This window comes from Schistocerca serialis, chromosome 1 (genome assembly GCF_023864345.2).
Source record: "Schistocerca serialis cubense isolate TAMUIC-IGC-003099 chromosome 1, iqSchSeri2.2, whole genome shotgun sequence".
Lineage (NCBI taxonomy): Eukaryota > Metazoa > Arthropoda > Insecta > Orthoptera > Acrididae > Schistocerca > Schistocerca serialis.
In genome coordinates, this window is record NC_064638.1 from 388387266 (window position 1) to 388410796 (window position 23531).

At 40.7% G+C, this 23531-nt stretch overlaps 1 protein-coding gene across 1 annotated transcript in view; it reads left to right on the forward strand.

Moving 5' to 3' along the window:
- Nucleotides 1–23531, forward strand: part of LOC126471123 (DNA damage-binding protein 1) — a 187218-nt gene that overhangs the window by 40605 nt on the left and 123082 nt on the right. The window contains exons 3-4 of the mRNA XM_050099208.1: nucleotides 15401–15663; nucleotides 20505–20643. Of these exons, the coding sequence (XP_049955165.1) occupies nucleotides 15401–15663; nucleotides 20505–20643 (402 nt within the window). The remainder of the gene's footprint in view (nucleotides 1–15400; nucleotides 15664–20504; nucleotides 20644–23531) is intronic.

A 23531-nucleotide genomic window follows, 5' to 3' on the forward strand; every position in this document is an offset into this window, starting at 1 on the left:
AGTCCCTGTCTCCAGCTGCCTTTACCCCCTTTGTTACTCTCACTCCAACCTTACTCATGGCTTGTATCCCCCCACCTCACATGCCTCGTTCTTTCCATTTTCTGCTGCTCTCCCCCCATTCCCAGTCCAGTCCACTCCCACTCCACTCCCCCCTGCGGGTCTGGGGGTTAGAATAGGCCCAATGTATTCCTGCCTGTCTTAAGAGTGACTAAAAGGAATCTCACACTTTTCGGCCCTACAAGTTGAGGTTCCATTTTATGGTTTCACGTGCCGCTTTCCAAATTCTAGAGAAGTGCGGGCCACATGGGGAAGAATGCCTTATGTGGTGCACGAGTTATCCGTAGTGCCCTTAGATTTGATCTCCTGAACCTCTAGCCATGGCTTTGCATCTCCACCTGCAGCTCAACAATTTGGGCAAGTACACTTTCCGAGGTTTGTCATCCTCTTTCGTTGTCTTCTGTCCTCTTTCACACCCATAACAATATTGGATTTCTCTGTGCCCAATATTCAGCACGGTAGACAGTCCGTTGTGGTGGGGATGTCATGTACCCATTTGGTGGTAGCTCCCTGACAGCATAGGGATCACACTGCTGATGCCTGAGCTGAAAACTCCCCACATACGCCAAGGAGTAGATACCTGTCTTCCTGGGGCATCAGGACTCCCGGCAATGGCCTTCGTGCCAGTTGGCCTTTGCTGTGGCTGGGAGGCACCCATGGGGAGAGCCCCCGATGGGAGTGGGTGGCATCAAGGCAGATGACCCGCAATGAAGCGGACTAAATCATCTCTTGCTGGTGACTGTACGGCGCCAGCAGTCTCTATGAAGACCAAGATTGAGTAAAACACTGACGGGTATGACCCTAAATCATTTCCCTCCCTCGCTACACCATGGGAGGAACATAGGGCTACAGAAAGAAGAGATCCATATTCGCCTTGGTATTTAGTCTGTAGCAGAATGGACAGGGACTCCTTTCTACCTACGAAGCCTCAATTTTTTGTTGAACATCTTGAGGATAAGTTTGGGGAAGTGACAGCGCATTTGAAGATGATAAGCGGTGCAGTCTTGATTCAGACAGCATCCCCAGCCCAATCCAGGATGTTACTCACTTGTGACGGGCTGGGTGATATTCCTGTTTCCGTTACTCCCCATAAAAGTCTCAACTGGTCCAGGGGATTATTTTCAATCGCGACTTCCTCTTGCAGTGTGATGACGAGCTCCCTGCCAATCTAGAACGGCGGTGTGTTCATTTCATCTGGCACATTTTCAGGGACCCCAAAGACAACAGGGTTGCTACCGGTGCCTTCATCTTGGCATTTGAGGGTGATTCATTGCCTGAAAAGGTCAGGGTGATGGTTCACCACTGTTCCTCCCACTATGCGGTGCTTTATGTGCTGGAAATTTGGGCACACATCTTCCCGCTGCACTTCCAGCGCCACATGTCGAAACTGTGGACGTTCACTGCATCCAGATACTCCATGTGTGCCTCCTTCCACATACATCAACTGTGGAGAGCAGCACTCTCCCTGCTCGCCAGACTGCACAATACTCCAAAAGGAGCAGAAAATCGTGGAGCACAAGAACCTGGATCGTTGACTCACCAAGAGCGATTACACCCCTTTCGGTTGATGTCCACATATGCTGTAGCTACATTACCATTGCCATCACAAGTACCAGTCATACCGCACTCTGTGCCATGAACAGTGGGCCCTCTGGGCCTCCAGAATACATCCGCCCCCTTGGTGGGTGGGGGGGATTTCCTTCCGTTGCTCCCAAAGTACCTACCTCAGGAGCAAGGCCACCCCCAAACGCAGGGGACATAGGTCCCCTCCCCCCCAGCCGGAGAAGCAACAGCCTCCTCCAGCTCCTCTCAAGCGGAAGGGGTCCCTTGGGACCCTCTCTCCCAAGGTCTCCACTAATCACACAGCGGACACTCGCCTGTGGCTAAAGAAGCCAAAAGCCGCTGGACGAAGAGCTTCACAGTCTTCCTCCGTGCTTGAATCTACTTCAGAGAAGTCCTTCCAGCAAGCCTCCAAAGAGAAGTGAGAGGACAAGCAAACAAAGAAGTCTGCTAAGAAAAAGGACCCTCCAGTGGCCCCAACACCACCACTCCCTACCAATCCCACATCTGCGGGTGTGGTAGAGATCTTAGCATCCCATGAGGACCTGGATCTCACTGATGCCTCACGCGCAATAGGAAAGGATACAAATACTCAATCGGTGGCAGCAGAGGATCCTGAGGCATAACCTGCCTTGTTGCATGCTTCATGCCTTCCCAGACTCATGTAAACATCATCCCCCAGTGGAATTGCTGCGGTTTTTGCCACCACCTGGCTGAGCTACGGCAACTGTTAAGCTTTACACCTGCTTTCTGCATTCCTCTCCAGGAAACCTGGTCCCCTGCCCTCTGTGGCTATAGAGGATATTACAAGAGCCGTAGCGACTATAATGGAGTGTCAAGTGGAGTTTGTGTCTACGTCCTGAACTCAGTATGTCTTCAACGTATATCTTCCTCCAGGTGGTGCAATACCCCTGAATGTATTAGCTGCACTGGTTGATCAACTCCCTAAACCTTCCATACTCTTGGGAGAGTTTAAACCCGTAACTCCTTGTGGGGTGGCACCATGCTTACTGGCCAAGATAGAGATGTCGAAACTTTCCTGTCTCAACTCGACCTCTGCCTCCTAAATACTGGAGCCCCCACACATTTCAGTGTGGCTCATGGCACTTACTCGGCCATCAATTTAGCCCTCTGCAGCCCAGGACTTCTCCCATCTGTCCACTGGAGAGCCCACAATGACTTGTGGTAGTGACCACTTTCCCATCTTCTTGTCACTCCCCCAGCGCAATTCCCCCAGACGCCTGCCAAGATGGGCTTTAAACAAGGCAGACTGGGAAGCTTTCACCTCTGCTATCACCTTAGTATCCCTCCCAAATCCCTCCCAAATGGTACCATCGATATCATTTCATGCAGAGGCAAACATGATCCGTTGTTATTTATGGTGCCCCAGCTGAAGTCAGTACCTTGGTGGTCACTGGAAATCACTGAGGCCATCAAATAGCGTCAGCAAGCTCTACAGCGACATAAAAAGTACCCTTCCCTAGAGCATGTAATAGCTTTTAAATGGCTCCATGCCCGCATTTGCCAGCTTATAAAAGGACAGAAACAGAAATGTTGGGAGAGGTACGTCTTGACCATTCAGTGCCATACATCACCTTCCCAAGTCTGGACAAAGATCAGATGTGTTTGCGAGTACCAGACCCCCGACAGGTGTCACTGTCATTAACATCAATGACGTGTTATTTATTGATGCAAACACAATTGCTGAGCACTATTCTCAAGCGTCTGCATTGGAGAATTATCGCCCAGCATTTTACTCCCTCAAATGACAGGTTTAAAGGAAAGCCCTCTTGTTCACTGAACATCGCAGTGTACCCTACAATGCTCCATTTACAGAGTGGGAGCTCCTCAGTGTCCTTGCACATTGACCCGACACAGTGCCTGGGCCAGATTGGATCCACAGTCAGATGACCATACATCTCTCATCCGACTACAAGCTACATCTCCTTGTCGTCTTCAACCAGATCTGGTGCGATGGCATCTCTCCATCACAGTGGCGAGAGAGCACCATCATTCCAGTGCTCAAACCCGGCAAATGCCCACTTGATGTGGATAGTTATCGGCCCATCAGCCTCACCAACATTCTTTGTAAGCTGTTAGAACGTGTGGTAAGGAGGCGGTTGTGTTGGGTCCTGGAGTCACGTGGCCTACTGGCTAGGGTGGTTTTCGCCAGGGTTGCTGTACCAATGATAATCTAGTTTCCCCTCAAGTCTGCCATTCGAACAGCCTTTTCAAGACACAAACACCTGGTTGCTGTCTTTTTTTTATTTACAAAAGGCTTACAATACAACCTGGCTACATCGTATCCTTGCTTCCATAGTTTGTGTCCAAGTTGGTGCCTCCCAAAGTTCCCCCCACATCCAGGAAAATTGGGTCCCGCAGGGCTCTGTATTGAGTGTATCTCTATTTTTAGTGGCCATTGACGGTCTAGCAGCAGCTGTCGGGCCATCCGTCTCACCTTCTCTGTATGCAGACGATTTCTACATTTCGTACTGCTCCTCCAGTACCGATGTTGCTGAGTGGCACCTACAGGGAGCCATCCACAAGGCACAGTCATGGGCTCTAGCCCATGGAATCCAGTTTTCAGCTGTGAAGTTGTATGTTATGCAATTCTGCCGGAGTTGTACCATTCATCTGGAGCCAGAACTTTACCTTAATGATGATCCACTCACTGTAGTGGAGACATATCGATTCTTATGACTGGTTTTTGACACAGATTCCTTATCTTCATCAGCTGAAGCAGAAATGCTCGCAGCACCTCAATGACCTCTGCTGCCTGAGCAACACGAGCTGGGGTGCAGATCACTCTACACTGCTGCAGCTGTACAGAGCCCTTGTTCCATCCCACCTTGACCATGAGAGTCTGGTTTATGGTTTGGCGGCACCCTTGGCATTGTGTTTACTCGACCCAGTGCACCACATTGGCATTCGAATGGCAACAGGAGCTTTTAGGAAGAGTCCGGTGACCAGCTTCCTGGTGGAGGCCAGAGTCCCTGCATTGAAGGTTAGGCGTGCACAACTGCTCGCCAGTTACATTGTGCATGTGCGTAGTTCTCCTGGGCATCCGAATTACTGTCTCCTTTTCCCAACCACGGCGGTTCATCTCCTGCATCGGAGGTCCAGGTCAGGGCTTAAGATTGCAGTTTGCGTCTGATCTCTTCTATGTGAAGTGGAGTCCTTGCCTTTACCACCTACACTCAAGGTCCATTCACATACACCTTCACAGTGTACACCTAGGCCAAAGCTTCGCCTGGACCTCACTTGGTCCTAAGGACTCGGGTAACACCGCAGCTCTCCATTGTCACTTCCTCTCGACTCTTGACATGTACTGGGATCATGAAGTTGTTTACACCGACAGCTTGATGGCGGATGGTCACGTTGCCTTTGCATATATTCATGTAGGACATATTGAACTGCACTCCTTGCCAGATGGCTGCAGTGTTTTCACTGCAGAGCTGGCAGCCATTTCTTGTGCTGTTCAGCGCATCCGCTCGTGCTCTGGCAAGTCATTTCTTCTCTGTACTGACTCCTTGAGCAGCCTACAAGCTATCAACCAGTGCTACCACCACAATGCTTTCCTAACAACAATCCAGGAGTCCGTACATGCCCTGGAGTGATACAGTCATTCTGTGGTGTTTGTGTGGATGCCAGGCTATGTCGGAATCCCAGGAAACAAACTTGCCGACAGGCGGGCCAAACAGGTTACAAGGAAACCGCTTATGGACATCGGCATCCCCGTAACTGACCTGTGATCTTGATTACACCACAAGGTTTTTCAGCTTTGGCAGACGGAATGGCATAATCCCAGTGTGCACCACAAACTGCGTACCATTAAGGAGACTACGAATGTGTGGAAGTCCTCCATGCGGGGTTCTCGAAGGGACTCTGTGGTTTTCTGCCGGTTCCGCATTGGCCATATATGGCTAGCACGTGGCTACCTCCTCAGTTGCAAGGACCCACTTCGGTGTCACTGTGGCTCACATGTGACAGTCATCAACATTGTGACATCAACATGACTCCTATGTGGTGGACTTTAACCTTCCCAGCACCCTACCTTTGGTTTTGGGCAACAATTCCTCAACAGGAGATTTAGTTTTACGTTTACTTGTGAGGGCCTTTTTTTTTCCGTACTGTCTAATGGTGGGCATTTAGCTTCCCTCATTGTCTGCCACCCTCCTTCCATTGTAACTCTGTCGTGCTTTCTTTGCATTTGTTTGTCTTTGTGGTCATCTTTTTTCCCTACATGTGTTCACTTCGCCTTGTTTTTTGGGAGGGTAATGTGTTGCAGAGTGGCTAGCTCATCCTATTTTATTATTGTGATCAGCCAGCCCATCTTCTCTATGGTTTTAATACCTTCTACTTTTCCTTTTGATGTATGTTTCCCCCTTTTTTGTTCATTCCAATCGTTTTATTTTTAGGTGTGGTTCCCCATTCCTTTTCCCACTTTTACTTTCTATAACGTACTTTGCGTGTTTTTGTACCTTGAGCCTTGCTTGCAGCAGGAGAAAGGGACTGTTGACCCTGTTGTGTGATCCCTTTATACAACAAACTAACCAACCAACCAACCAACCAACCCACTCTCCCACCACCCCAGCCTCCGATCTCCCACCACCCCAGCCTCCGATCTCCCACCACTCTTGGATCAAGGCACTGATGACTTTGCTGTTTGTTTCCTCCCCCCCCCCCCTTCCAACCAAAATTAGTCAACTAACCATCCTGTCCCCACCGCTGCTGTGTCCCTGCATGCTCCCACAGGCAGCATTGCATCACCTTCCTCCAAGACTAACATTACCCTTTCCTCCTTCCATCCATGCCTCTTCTGTATCCCAGTACTCATCCAGCCAAGATTACTACCCATCCCAGTGAGACAACAGTGCCCAGAGATGACAGTAGCCATGTGTGCATGAGTTTGTGTGTGAGGAGGGGGGGAGGGGGGGGGTATGCGCGCGCGTGTTTGTGTAGGCATGCTCACAGTAATTCTTTCTCTCCTAATTTATATAGTTTTTCTGTCCTGGATTTTCCGTTGTTTATTACAACATCCTTATGATAGTAGTAAAGGTGGCCAGATTAAAGAAAGAATGTTCTAATACATAAGGGATGACAGTTATTGGAGGTACTTTTGGTGGTTGGTGGACTTGTTATGGACGGGGCTCTTATGGAGGGATCAGAGAGGTGAAGATTAACATCCAAGAAGGTGGAGTATGAAGCTGAAGAGGACCAGGTGAAATGGAAGGTGCTTTATTTGGTATTTAGATGGCTATTTCCCACTCAGCATATCAGTTATATGCTGTCAGGTAACTTTTACTCCTTCTGTTTTCGTATTCTACCAGTTCTCTCCACCATCATATTAATATTGCTTCTGTGGCTATCTTATATCCCATTACTGTGTTTTATCAATCCTTTGTCCTTATCTCATATTCTACAACTATTTTCTCTTTCTCTCATTGTTTGTCTATATATTTCCTAATTTTCCTTCTGATCTTTCTTATGCGCACAAGTTACCACCTCCCAGTATTGTTCGTATGTCCATCCTTCTGATTGGAATTTTGTATTTATGGGAATCCACTACTTCCAGATGCTTAATAAATGTAAACATGGTCTGCAATAGGCTGTCATGTGAGTTTTATTTAATCATGAGATTAGCTAATTTTGATTATTTGTCATTGTCAAGCACATGTAAAACCAACATGGAAAAGAATTACACTGTCTGCATATGTTGCCATGTATGAATAACACTTTACACACCTCATTTTAAGATAAAACGTTACTGCACAAATCTCTTACAACCACATGGTAACTGACAGCAGCTGGTAATTTGTTGTCACAGATTCACATTCATCCAAAGACAGGACTGTCGATAGCACATATCATATGCACATTACAAATATTGCTTGCATTCCAGACTTTGTTGATGTCATGTATAAAAACAGCCAGCAACCAAAGAATACATTAAGGGCATACAAATGGACATGAAATATGAGGGTGGTTTGGAAAGTTCTTGGAATCACCACGAGAGGTCAGTGCCAGCGCAACAAGTTGTTCACATGATATTCATTGGACTTTGGCCTGTAAACACGTGCCACATCAGTATTCTTGGAAGAGAGTTGTGGCAGTGACATGGCTCTGTTGTTGTTCCCGCACAGTGATTTGCGAAAATGGAAAAAAATTGAGATTCAAGCAGTGATTAAGTACTTCATAAAGAAAGCTATGAAAGCAAAGGACATTCGTGGCGATTTCCATAATACCGTATTTACTCGAATCTAAGCCGCACTCGAATCTAAGCTGCACCTGAAAAATGAGACTTGAAATGAAGGGAAAAAAATTTTCCCGAATCTAAGCCGTATCTGAAATTTGAGACTCGAAATTCAAGGGAGAGAAAAGTTTCAGGCCACACCTCCAAATCGAAACAAAGTTGGTCCATTGTAATATGAGACACAATTTAGGTCGATGAATGACGATACAGCTACAGTAGTTTGGTTCGAGTTGTAAGCTTAGCAGTTAAGCTTTACCAGGTATCCATAGCTATGCGTCAGGCGCTCCGTCCGTATTTATACCGGAACCCTTCCTTTTTCAAGTGCTTCATCTAGTTTGAATCGATTGCTTATTTTTCTTTGATCTGATAAGTGCCGTTCTCTTTGTTATAGGTGTTTACGTCACTCTAAGCTGAAAATGCATTATTGTACTGTGTCATGCATTGTTAGTCGCATTCTGATAATGTGTGTTTACGACCTGTCGCCGCTCGCGGCATGGCTTGCTTTTGTGTGCGTTGCCGTCGCTTACAATAAAAAAAAGAGAGGAATTGTCTCATTAGCAAAATAATGGCAAGAGACTGCTATTTGTTGTTACTTAAACTGCTGCTTTCTAAAATAATGATCAACAAGAACCAAATAACAGACTGCGTATGATAGAAGTTGTTCTGAACGAGAGTCTAGCTAAAATTTTTCGCCGTTTGAAAATCTTTGCAGACGCCTCTTTTGTTCATTACACTCTGCACAGAAATTAGAGTCATCTTAGATTTAAAAATCTAGTCAATTGCCATGCTTCATTTCTGACTGTATCACTATTAGGCATAAGAATAATACGAATATAAACATGACATGATATGTATATTCTTCCGCATTTGCTGTTGTCTCACACTAGTTTCGTAGTTTATTAGGCAGACAGGATTTAAATGAGATAGCAGCAAACACGAAAGAATACATGGCAAAATGTTTATATTCGTATTATTCTTATGGTGAAGAGAATACTGCGTGTGATTCACAATTCATAAAAGTTCCTATTAGCAACCATCTCTTCTCACAGGTAGGAAAAAATTCAGAACGTAGAGTTGGCCATATTGACAAACATCCCAAACAGTGTTGCCAGTCGGATTTTCATAGTACATCGAAATGCTGCTACATTCGAAGATGAATAATACGGAATTTGTATTTACTTCGTTGGATAATGTATGAAAATGCAGTGGTCGAAACTCGGGACGTAGAAAAAAGCTCGTCTTCCACCTTTTTTTAAATTTATTTACTGACTCAGAGGTTTTGGCACCAGTATTTATCTTTGTGCCTGCAAAGCATGCCTGTGTAGCGCTATATATATTCGACGGCAGAAGTTAGTTGTGGCGGCACCTACAAACATTTTCAGAACTTCGGCTTACTTTGCACTCGATTCTAAGCCGCAGGCGGTTTTTTGGATTACAAAAACCGGAAAAAAAGTGCGGCTTAGATTCGAGTAAATACGGCACACTGGGGGACTCTGCTCCTTCGTATTCAACTGTTGCCAAGTGGACAAATGAATTTAAATTTGGGCGGGAGAGCTAAGATGATGATCTGCGTGGTGATCAGCCAAGATGCGTCACTACTCCAGAAATCATTGCAGAAGTGCACAAAATTGTTATGGAAGATCGCCGATTGAAAGTGCATGAAATTGCTCACACATGCCAGATGTCATCTGAAAGGTATATCAAATTTTAACTGAAAAATTAGAAATGACATAATTATCTGCAAGATGGGTGCTGTGACTCTTGACGCTGGATAAAAAACATTGTGCCACCGCCATGGCAGAATTACATGATCTAAGGTGTGAATTGTTGCCACATCTGCCTTATTCATCTGATATGGCTCTGTCAGACTTCCATCTCTTCCCAAAACTGAAGATTTTTCTTGGTGAACAAAGATTCACTTCAAACGAAGAATTGATAGCCGAAGTTCACAACTATCAAGGCACTGGAACATCGTTGGACCAAGTGCATTAGTCTACAAGGAGACTACATTGAAAAATAAGTGTTTCAGTCATGTAAGTACTTTTTTTCTATTCCATTCCAAGGACTTTTCAGACTACCCTCGTATTATATACACTACATGGCATATCACCAGGCAAACTACACTACTTTAAAACATAATATTATCAAAAATAAACATGATTTACATTCAGAATTCCACAAATAATAGAATACTCTATCAACTGCTGGTGTGCCAGGTATAATGACTGATTATGCTGTAAGTCATCAGTGTCTGAAGCTATTTCTAGATACCCAGGAGCCAGACCTGACTACTTGTACAGAAAGGTAACTCAGATTTTTAAAATTTTTTTTTTATTTTTTTTATTTCACACTTTGTATTTTAGTGTTATTTTTACTTGTGTGGCCACAAAACCCTTCCTGCTTTTGTACTTATCTCATATATATTTTTGTTAGTATGATGTATTAAAATAGTAGGAGGAGAGGTGATACTCCTACGTCGCACGTCCCGGGTGGCGGATAGAGAAGTCCTCACCGGTTTACTGGCGGACTTGAGTGAAATAAAATAGCTCTTGCGGACCAAACACACCCTCTGTGGTTAACAACCGGAGTTGTAAATCGGAGCTTGCTCCAACTAAGGTTGACAACCTTCGACAGTCAAAAATGGAAAGGTCTTTTAGGAAAAAAATTCCACCGTCCTGCTCAAAAAGGCAGGAAAAGGCTACATCGGATTCGGTGGGTAGTCAACTAGAAGACAGCAATGAACCGGAGCGTTTGCAACCATCCAAATGCGCACTAAAACACAAAAAGAAGATTAAACATGAGAAAATATATTATATAGCAACACACAACATAAACTCACTACTTCAGACCGGAAAACTCAAGGAGCTCACAGACGAACTAAATAAACAAAAAATTTTAATAACAGGGATCCAAGAAATGAGAACACCACAGAGGACCCATTTGAATCACAAGGATACAGAATTTATAATGGGAAACCAGGACCTAGGGCAGTGAAACAATGTCCCCAGTTTGGAACAGGGTTTTTAGTAAACATAAAAATAATAGATTCAGTAACGGATTTCCAAGCAGTATCACCAAGAATTGCGACTCTAAGCTTTAAAACAATGAATAAAACCTATACAATAATAAATGCTCATGCCCCAACAAATTAAAAAATTGTCTAACAAAAACAAAGGAAGAGGTAGATAAATTTTGGTACCTTCTAGAACAAACTGTGAACAGAGTAAATAAAAAGAATGTAAAAATCTTATTGGGAGATTTCAATGCTCAGTTGGGAAAAGAAAGGAAATATAAAGATATAATTGGAAAATGAAGTCCACATAAATTTACAAACAAAAACGGTCAAAGACTTATAGAACTCTGCAGAGAACACAACCTTATATCTAAATCAACATACTTTAAGAGGAAGCCAAGTAAACTTAAAACATGGATACATCCAGACTGGAGGAAGGGCGAGTGGCAGCTAGACCATGTCTGTATGGACAAAAATTTTCATAAGGAGATCCACAATGTTAAAGTACTGAGAGGAGTAGACACAGGCTCAAACCATTATATGGTTAAAATTAAAATCAAATTCACACTGTTAAAGAAGAGGACCAGAAAAACTAATAAAATAAAAAGGAGGTTTGACCCACATCAGCTAATTAAAAATAATAAGTACCAACAAATAACACAAACCATCAAATTAACAGATGATCTAGAACAACTAGTGCCTAATCTTAAAAAAGAAGCAGAGAATCTAGCTCCCTTGAACCCACGAAGGAAACATGCATGGTGGACATCAGAATGTGACAAATTCCATGAAGATAGACACCAAGCATGGTTAGAGTTTCAAACACATAAAACTGAAGTAAATGCCATCAACCTAAAAAATGAAAGAAAAAAATTCACTCAAAATATTAGAAGAATCAAGAGAGGATTTCATAAAGATATTATAAAGTCTATAGAAGGTAATTATCATAAAACCAACTCCAGGAACTACTACAAAATTTTTGGGAAACAACTACAACAATATGAGGCCCCTACACTAATACTGAAAGATGAAGATGGAAGAATGACACACAGTAACAAGGAAAATGCAGAAATCATGGCAAAAGCATTTTACAAACTTCTGAATTGGGAGGAACCCAAAGAACCCTTACAAATCAACGTAAATACCCCAATAAAAACCAAACCTAACAAACTAGACCCTCCAACTTTCCAAGAAGTAGAAGACATTCTTAAAGAACAAAAAAATTATAAGGCATGTGGAGAAGATCAGGTTTTTGTTGAAATGTGGAAATATGCAAGTGACACAGTCAAGACCTCCTTACACATGGCTCTAACAAAAATTTGGGTAACAGAACAATTTCCCGTACATTGGACCACAGCTATCATCCACCCACTACACAAAAAGGGAGATAAGAGCAACCCAGAAAACTACAGAGGAATCTCTCTCCTAGATTGCACATATAAAATTCTATCCAAGATCCTATATGAAAGAATCAAGGAGCAATTAGAACAGGAGTTAGGGGAATATCAGGGAGGTTTCAGACCATGGAGAAGCTGTGCAGAGCAGATAATTAGTTTAAAATTGATTATGGCATACTACGAGAAACGGAACAAACCTCTGGCAATAACATTTGTAGATTTTAAGAAGGCATATGACTGTCTCCACAGACCTTCAGTATTAAAAATTTTAAGAAATCTAGGACTCCATCCAAAACTAATTAAAATAATACAACTCACTCTAATTAACACTAAATCAAAAGTGAAGTTTAGAGGAGAAATTTCGGAACCATTCCTCAGAAAAACAGGCTTAAGACAAGGTGACTGCCTATCACCATTACTTTTCAACTGTGCACTGGAATACATAATGAGAGAATGGTACAAGGACAATCCAAAGAGGATAAGAGTTGGAAGTGCAAAAGATGATATTAGCTTAAACTGCTTGGGATTCGCTGATGATCTTGCTCTCCTAGCCAACACCGTTCAAGAAACCAGGCAACAAGTGAAATCACTACAAGAAATAGCAGAGAAAGTAGGCCTTAGAATATCATTTGAAAAAACGGAGATTATGCTAACTGATCCACCACTTGCAAACAAAATTACAATAGGAGAACAGGAAATCAAAATTGTTGATAAATTTAAATATTTAGGCGAAATAATAACATACAATCTAAATGAGAAGCCATCATGGCAAAATAGAATAAAATTGAACTATGCAAATTACATTACCAAAACTACATACAACAAAAAAAGCCTATCTATAGATGCAAAATTAAAACACTATAAAACAGTTACACAACCAGAAATAACGTATGCAGCTGAAACTATCTTCAAAACAAGTAATACAGCAGAAATTGACAGAATACTAAAAATAGAAAGAAGAATAATTAGAACATGTATAAATAAACAATATAAAATAAACGGACATTGGAGAATAGCATCAAATGAAACAGTATATAAGAAAATAGAACCAGTCATGAGCACAATCGGGAAGAAACGCATCTCATTCTTTGGACATCTGATGAGAACTCCAGAAAACAGAATTAGTAAAAAAATAATACAAAAATTGTGGAATAGCAAGAGCGACATTAAATGGATCACAGAAATTTAAGGAAGATATAAAAGAACTTCAAATTACAGTAGATGACCTAAAAAACAAGACAGAGAAAACCAGAATACTGCAAGACCCGCAAACCAGACTACAAATGAAAATCAATAAAAGGAGTACAGGCAGAGTTGTCTCAGATGAAGAAAGAAAGAAAATATCTGAAAGAATGAAGAAATATTGGGCAGACAGAAGAGCAAAACACCTTTCATATAAGAATAGCCTCTAATAATTATATTACCTAAATATATTAAGTTATTGTCGAACCAAATTGTATCCATGTGTAACAACTGTCACTGACAGTTTTTATACGTGACATCAACTAAGTCTGGCACGCCAGCAATATATGTAATGTGCCTATGATATGTGCTATCAAGAGTCTTCAGTCTTTGGATGAATGCGAATCTGTGACAACAAATTACCAGCTGCTGTGTCCGCCTCTGTAGCACAGCGGTAGCGTTACCGCCTACCACGCGAGGGGGCCCCAGGTTCGTTTCCCAGCAGGGGACTTGGTGTTGTGTGTCCTTAATCACCATTTTCATCATCATTGACACACAAGTCCCCAAAGTGGTGCCAACTAAAAAGACTTGCAATACAGTGACCAAACCCCAAAGGGGATATCCCGGCCAATAAATGCCATACGATCATTTCATTTACCAGCTGTTGTCAGTTACCATGTGGTTGTAAGAAATTTGTGCAGCAATGTTAATATAATAAACAGTAATACAAAATGAAATGTAAAGAATCGATTTAATGTTGTGTTATCAACAGCAAATCCTCTTAATGTGAGTTGTGTAAAGTGTTATTTATACATGGCAACGTACGCAGACAATGTAGTGATTTTCCATATTGGTTTTACAGGTTCTTGACAATGACAAGTAGTCGAAATTAGCTAATCACATGATTAAATAAAAATTACATTACAGCCTACTAAGGACCATGTTTACTATGTTTATTAAACTTCTGATTGGAGGTTTGATGGACTTAAGCTGTTCACTTACGTAATAAAATGACACCTACAGCTGTCCTTACGATGTTATTTATTATGACTGCCTGTTTTGCTGCTCCAGCGTACCATCTTCAGGCCTTAACTGATGCTGAGGGGGTTAACCCCAGTCGTATACAACGATTTATCAGTGGTAACATCTATTAACTGGTTTTTTCAGACTACCTGTAACAACAATGTTGTGTCTCCAATTGATTGGTTCAGGTTCATTTACAATATCTCCATGATCTGATCCAGGACAAAGGCACTCTACAATCATTCCTCCACCATCTCACACTCTCGTATCTGTTCCACCTGGTCCACTTTGGCCTTGGTTGTCATCTTCCGGGACGTTATTCTTGACTTTCCTGATGGCTCCCTAAAATGTCTGTCTGTATAAAGCCCATCAAATATCAACAGCACCTCCACTTCGATATCTGCCATCCATTTTATACTAAAATGGTGTTCGGTAATTCTCCTGGCTTCAGTCTCCAGGAGACCATGTCCTACACCCTCCTCTGTTGCTCTGCCTCCCACTTTACTGCAATAATCTCCATTCCACTTCTCTCTTCACAGTCTCCCCGTTTCCTCAGTTCCCTCTCACCTCACCCCTCTCCACCTTTCTCCAAACCCACTCTTCTACTTCATTGCGTGCCATACCAAATTTCTTGCTGCCTCTCCCTCCCTGCCAGCAGCATCCCTCCTTTCCAACATTCCCTTGTCCTCCATATCTCCTTACTCCTTTTACCCATTCCATTGGACACTACCACCACCACTACTACTACTACTACTACTACTACTACCACCACAACTACAACCACAACCACTACCACCGTAAAATTAAATTGATTCTTATGATTCTTACTCGATAGCCTTCCTAAGTAGTAGTTTTATGTTCATGTAATTATTAATATAAATTTGTACAATAATTATGCCATTTTCAAATTTACAGAATGAGACTAAAGACTTACTGTTCATTGTAACTGCAAGGTACAATGCAATGATACTGGAATGTGTTGGAGAAGGTGACAACCTGGAAATAATAACTAAAGCTCATGGTAATGTAGCAGACAGAATAGGAAAACCTTCAGAGACGGGAATAATAGCTGTAATTGATCCAGAAGCCCGAGTTATTGGTCTTCGTCTTTATGATGGCCTATTCAAAATAATACCTCTTGAAAAAGACAACAGTGAGCTGAAAGCTTCAAGTATAAGGTATATTTGTTTGTTCTTATTTATTTTATTTTTTGTGCCATGGAACAATTGTAAAATTACCATTTAATCCTAGGAAATGCACTGTAGTAAATGGAATGCCTCCACACAGATATGAAGTAGAATGTTAGTAATAATGAACACAGAATTTAGGACATCTTGTATCATTCACGTCAGGACAGTTAAAGGTATGTACAATTACTATTTTGAATGCTGTGCCAGTAATTAAATATTTAAATGATAATTTTGTTTATCACTGTTTTACGGACAAAAAGTACTTCTGTATGTTTGTTGGGTCAGGATTATTCACTCTCGTGAATTAAATATTGCTTGGTAGGGAACTGAAAACTTTGGTACTGGTATGCTGTACTAGTGTCTGTGTTAACAACAGATTCAGTAGCTCACAGTGGAGATCAGTCTTTTGCCTAGTCTTATGGCAATGGTATAGTATTTTTCATAGGCAGGGGAGTTATTTACAAAATAACCTAAAAGAGAATATATGTATTGTGATGTGGTCGTGACTTCAAACTGCTGCTTCTTTAGCACTGTATTGGGAAGGCAATATTAAAACGTTTTATGATTAGGAAGTGAGATAAAGAATAACTCGCAAAACTTTACAAATGTTCTGCTATAACTGCAGAACCAAACTGGTTATAAACTTCAAAATTTAACTGTGCAGGCAGTGAAGATCATGGTAGTAAAATTGTTGCACAATAGGTGCTGCACACATTATTTAAATAGTCTTCAGATTTTATACCATTATCACATTGTGGAAATTTTTCGTAAGTTCATAGCAGTCTTCCTGACATGTTTGGGAATGGATTCATGTTACAGAGATTTATGAGACTGTCTTTTTATTGTGTCTTCTATTGATGTGCTAACTTAATTCCACTTTGAGGTATAATTAGTTAGTTAGTTACTTTCATGTTCCATGGATCATTTTGCGCGATAAATCGTCATGATGTGGAACAAGCCATTTTACATTCATATTACAAATTAATTTGTACTTTAAACATCACCATTTTTTTCCCCTGGAATGAAAACAAGATGTAGAGATTGAGCTACAATTCCTATCCACCTCCTTTTACACATTACAAATATAGACATTTCTTTGGAATAGAGGGAGCTGTCAAAGAGAAACTGCTTCAGTTTATTTTCGGATTTTACCTTGCTGTCTGTTAGACATTTGATGTCAGTGGGTAAGTGGTCAAAAATTTTTGTTGGAGTCTTGTGCACCACTTTCTGTGCTAAAGACAACCTTAATGTTGAGTAATGAATTCATTTTTTCTTCTAGTATTGTAATTATGTGCCTTATTGTTCCTTTTGAACTGTAGTGGATTATTTACAACAAACTTCCTGAGGGAATAAATATACTGTGAAGCAGTAATCAGAATGCCCAACTCCTTAAACAGAAGTCTACAAGATGATCGTTGGTGAGAATCACATATTATTCTTACAGCATATTTTTGGGCAATGAAGACCTTCTTTCCTAAAGATGAGTTACCCCAGAACATTATTCCATATGACATTACTGAATGAATGGAAATAAGCAAAATATGTCAACTTACTGATTTCTCTCTCTCCCCAAGATTTGCTATGATTCTAAGTGCAAATGTGGCTAAACTAAGTTGTTTTAGGAGTTCCAAAATGTGTTTTACCAATTTAAATTCTCATCAATATGGACACCTAAGAATTTTGAAGTTTCCACCGTATGTATTATTTCATCACCATGTGTTACAATTATCACTGGTGCAGTACCCCTAGAAGTGCAGAACTGAATGTGATGTTTCTTTGTGAAATTCAGGGTGAGACCATTCACAGAAAACCTGTCAATGATACATTTAAGAACTTTGTTCACACTATATATATATATATATAGAAGGAAACATTCCACGTGGGAAAAATTATATATAAAAACAAAGATGAGGTGACTTACCGAACAAAAGCGCTGGCAGGTCGATAGACACACAAACATACACACAAAATTCAAGCTTTCGCAACAAACTGTTGCCTCATCAGGAAAGAGGGAAGGAGAGGGGAAGACGAAAGGAAGTGGGAAGTGGGTTTTAAAGGAGAGGGTAAGGAGTCATTCCAATCCCGGGAGCGGAAAGACTTACCTTAGGGGGAAAAAAGGACAGGTATACACTCGCACACACGCACATATCCATCCACACATACAGACACAAGCAGACATATATATTACAATACTGGTGTCATCTGCAAAAAGAACTAATTCTGCTTATTCTACTTGTTGTACATTAGGCAATAGATCATTTACATATGCGAGAAACAGTAGTGAACCTAAGGTTGAGCCTTGGGGGAACTCCGTATGTGATTTCTCCCCAGTCAGAATTATGTCCCTGGATTCTGTTGGTTGAATTACTACCAAGTACAACTTCCTCCATTCTTTTGGTTAGATATGACACGATCCATTGGTTGGCTATACCATCAATCCCATAAAACTTCAATTTATTTAGGAGTATACTATGATTCACACAATCATGTGCCCTGGATCGGTCACACAAAATAGCTACTGGTGCTATTTTGTTATTTAATGCTTGTAATATCCGGTGTGTGATCATATAAATGGGATTCTCAGTAGAGGAACCCTTCGGAAACCCAAACTGGGATTTGCTGAGTATATTATTGTTACCAAGGTGAGATACTTTGCTTAGCATAGTGTGCAGTTTATGTGGAACATTAGAGTGCTGATGAAAAAATGTGTGACTGTGTTCTTATCGTCCATGATGGCTTAACCACTGCCAATTTCTTTTAAAGTGTCAAAACTAGCATTGCCATCACCATAGGGGACACACTCGATATCTGTGCAACAGCAGCCACAGATGGGTCTCTTAACCACAGATTCCCAAGCATGATAAGGGTTTCTTTACACAGGAAATGATACGTTTCTATAAGTGTCAGAGGCCAGAGCTAGCAGAGGTCTCGTTTAGGGTCCTAAGCTTATGTTTGCTTCAAGCTACTTGATTTGTTTACAGGTTTCATTAATTTGCTGTAGAATGTCTCGAGGAAAACTATGCTGCCAGGCAGATGATGTCACTGGTAGAATTTTGGGAAGAAGTTTTGATAAGACAGAACCCAAAAAATCATACAATTCAAATATGATAACCTCACATTATTTGAGGCACAATTCCTTATTCAATTTAATTTTTTAGGAAAAAAATTTTTTAGAGCTGAGTGCTGTAGAGATGTCTAAAAAATAAAAAACTACTTATGTGTAGTTTTTATGAGTAAAGGTCATTTCCTAATCTTCAGGACTTTTGATATTATCTTCAACAGAGAGTATTAAACAATTGTAGAACATAAAAAAGATGTTAGATTTGAGTACCACTACAATATGGGCCCATTGTTATTGTTTGTTAGGGGCTAATATGATTGCATTGCAAAACTGAATCTAGTTTTTTGGATGGTTTAGAACATGATGTTTCTAATGAAATGGTTTAAAAGAGTATGCAGAACATTCTTTCTTTTTTTTTAAGTTGGGCCGTTGGGAACATCATCAAATTTGCTTCAATTTGTACTCTGATGGAAAGAACTAGGAGAATGAAATTTTATATTCTAAGATCTTGTATTAGTAAGTTTATATGTGCCAAGTTTCAGCTTTATCCAGCAGTTACTTTTGGAGAGATAAAAAGCTAAACTTTGCTCTTTTTTCAAGTGTGTATTTTTTCGGCTGACTGTGCTACAGATTATTCATATGCAAAACACTCAGGAAATCTTTTTTTATTATTTCGCTTAAAAGAGCACAAAAAGATGACCTAGTTCTTTTCCTTTCAAGAAAACATTGCTGGAGATATTACATCTCAAATTTGCCTAAATCTCATGGGTGCACTGTTCATAGCTGCACTATAGGATCAAACAAATGACTTTATCTCTGCAAGTATTAAATTGGCAAAAGTAAAACTTTACCAATGTTAGTTTGGATCATGTGCAAATGTTCACACAAAATTTCGGCAAATTTGGTGACAGCCATGTGAAAACTTTTTCCACAACTAGACCTTGGCATGGAATGGCCCATTTGGTGGTCTACACTATCGATTGCCTTGGTCGGACAAAAAAATATGCCGGTTAGCAACTTTTTACTGTTCAGTGACTTAAGACATTGTTTGTGAATGAAAAAATATCTTCATGTGTAGAGATACTTTTTTGAAAGACAAACTGTGTTTTGTCAGTGAAGCTTAAATTTGCAGGCTGCTCCACAATCTTTCTGTGTAATGACTTTTCAAGAACTTTTCAAAATGTGGTCAGGAGTGAATAGTGCAATAGTGGGACTTGTTTCATCTTTAGTTTTGTAAAGTTGTCTATGCCATACTTAATTCTCTCTAGAAGCATTCCTTATTTCATTGTGGTAGCCTTACAATAGCTATCTTGTGATGATATCAATATTTACAGAATTCTTACTCTTCGGAGAGCTAACGATACTTAAATATCTTTTATTTGTTTTAAGATGATTGAGATTGCACCTCATTGATTAAAGGGTATGAAGAGCTCTACATAGTCCGTAGTTCGTAAGCCACCACACAGTGCATAGCAGTAGACAATACCATGAACCACTTCTAGTCATTTCTTAGTCTTGTTTATGTGCTTGCTGAACACTTAACATTGCATATATTCAATGTATGGTTACCTTTATTCTTTCCATTAATTAACTCAAACATTTGCCAAAATATCTGGATCACATCTACCCACATGTAAATACAAAAATTGCAATTATAATTAATTATTATATCTTCTTGGTAAAACATGATTTTCATTTCTACTGTGTGAATAAAATGTAAACATTTATACTACCCACTTGTATTCTTTGTTTTTTCTCTACCCTGTAGAATGGAAGAACTACAGGTCCAAGACCTTAATTTCCTCCATGGTTGTCCAAATCCTACAATAATACTGATTTATCAAGATATGAATGGAAGGCATGTAAAAACTCATGAAATATCACTGAGGGACAAGGAATTTGTGAAGGTTTGTAATGAAAATAATTAATATTTTAAGAAAATGTAGTGAAGTGTGAAATACATTAGGAAGATGAGCATAATTAGCATGGAATTCTGATGTCCTATGGCAGTGGTATGAATAAGACAGCAAAATGAGTCCAGCAGTATTGTAGAGGGAAGATCATTATCATAGTTGTAAAGAATATTGTTAGCCACAGAAGTCAGTTGTATGGTAAGCCCTCTCACCATTCTCGAGGTAAGAGGAAGTTTGAGTGGTAGTAAATGTCACATATAAGATCTGGATATAGAATCAAATGAGTGATATAGAACTATTGAATCTCAGGCGGAGATTACTTTATGTTTCACTTACTTCCTAGTGTATTCTGTTCAGAGCTTAGTTGCAAAGTATGACTTTGTATTTTATTCTACGTATTTGCAGTAATATTAATCTGTTACTGGAAATGGTGATATTTTTCAGAGATGCCACTTTTCTGGAAATCACTTATGAGAAGAATGCTATGTCTTGCCAAGCTTTTAATGAGTTGTTTTATTGAGCATAGATGCAAATTTTTTGAACTAATAAAACATACTACTAATGAATAAAGTAATAAACCTCATATGTGAATACCCTCATTCTTTCAGTGACTGGGTTTTGAAGTTACTGCACGTATTAGTAGTACCGGTACTCAAATTTGTCAGATGAAAGTTCCATGAAATTACAGTGTGTATTGAGAATTGTCGTGTAGTTTAGGTACAGTTGGATTGTTCAGTTAATTCGTTTATTGTTTTTTACGTGTCATCCCGATGGCTAATGTAGTTGATTTAGTTCACATATTTTATTTTCTAATCCAAAGCTTAAAAGATTTTCACCCCTTTTTTTATTGCACATTATGTCACACTATACATTTCACACATTCCTAGAGTGTGTGTTCTTCACTGTAAACAGAGCGTATTATTTGTTGTATTAATTTATCTTCATGTTACTTACAGATTTCTAGTGCTTTGTCTGGAGGAAAGTCATATGCTCTACAGAAACACGTCATTGACACCAATTAGTTAAATGTAGAAATTGTGTCCTCATACATACTGTCATTCCCCAAGTAGCATCTGTGGGAAAGAGATGATCTTTCTATTCAATTTTTTCATGGTTCTCTGCATGGAAGTTACAGTAATTAATGGCAGTTAATTAGGTTAATGCCATGCTGAACTGAATATGAGTTCCTCCAGAACACCCACAACCTTCTTCTAGTGATTCCATTCAGTTTCATCATAGACAACATTACTGCCACCCTTTTCTCTCATGTTTGTACCAAGGCTAATTATTAGTAATGTGGGGTGATGTCCACCTGTTTTTCTGTATCTTTGTGTTTTGTATAATTGTAGTGTCTGACTCTTAACTATTTGCTTTCTGATGTGATAGTAATACGTTAAGTTTTTAATGAATGTTCAGAGCAGCAGTGCTGCAACCTAATGTATTACTGTCATGACAGTAAACTCGCCAACAAATGAACTCATCCCTTGGTTAGAAAACCTAATCAGATACCATTATGTTATGCCAGAATCAGTGAAATCAAAAAGCAGAAACAAACTTGGAAAGTAGAATAAGGGTGTAGGTAAACAAGTGATCCAATGCTGCAGTACAAATAGTTCCATTTGGTACTTGCAGTGAGAGTTGCCAATGCCGTCCTGGGATTTATTTGGTGCAGCAAACTAGTGACCATACCCATATCTATCGTGTAGAGTCCTCCGAGCTTGGTGGTAACGTTGGTGGACAGTGATATTGTCTCTTTCATGCTAAATCCGTTGATATGCATGCCAGCATGGGGTAGTATACTCCTCCTTTTAATCTGCACGTAGGACTAAAAATTACCAATCTCTGTACATCTATCTTCTGGTGGATATTGGGACAACAACTGTTACATGAAGCAACACCACCACCACCACCAACTATATTTACTAGGTTTGTTCATGTGCAACCGGTTTTGGTGTTATAATACAGCATCTTCAGATCACTCTATGACTGTGGGTGATAATGTTGACGTTGGGATCATCATCACACTTTTTGTAGAAGATATATATATATTAAGTGCTGGCAGGTCGATAGACACACAAACAAACACAAACATACACACTTGGAAAGTAGAATAAGGGTGTAGGTAAACAAGTGATCCAATGCTGCAGTACGAATCTGCTCCAGTCCGGAATCCCTGAACCATTACACCAACAACCTGAAAACAGCTTTCGCATCCTGCAACTACCCTCCCGACCTGGTACAGAAGCAAATAACCAGAGCCACTTCCTCATATCCTCAAACCCAGAACCTCCCACAGAAGAACCCCAGAAGTGCCCCACTTGTGACAGGATACTTTCCGGGACTGGATCAGACTCTCAATGTGGCTCTCCAGCAGGGATAAGACTTCCTCAAATCCTGCCCTGAAATGAGATCCATCCTTCATGAAATCCTCCCCACTCCACCAAGAGTGTCTTTCCGCCGCCCACCTAACCTTTGTAACCTCTTAGTTCATCCCTATGAAATCCCCAAACCACCTTCCCTACCCTCTGGCTTTACCCTTGTAACCGCCCCCGGTGTAAAACCTGTCCCATGCACCCTCCCCCCACCACCTACTCCAGTCCTGTAACCCGGAAGGTGTACACGATCAAAGGCAGAGCCACGTGTGAAAGCACCCACGTGATTTACCAACTGACCTGCCTACACTGTGACACTTTCTCTGTGGGAATGACCAGCAACAAACTGTCCATTCGCATGAATGGACACAGGCAGACAGTGTTTGTTGGTAATGAGGATCACCCTGTGGCTAAACATTCCTTGGTGCACGGCCAGCACATCTTGGCACAGTGTTAAACCGTCCGGGTTATCTGGATACTTCCCACTAACACCAACCTGTCAGAACTCCG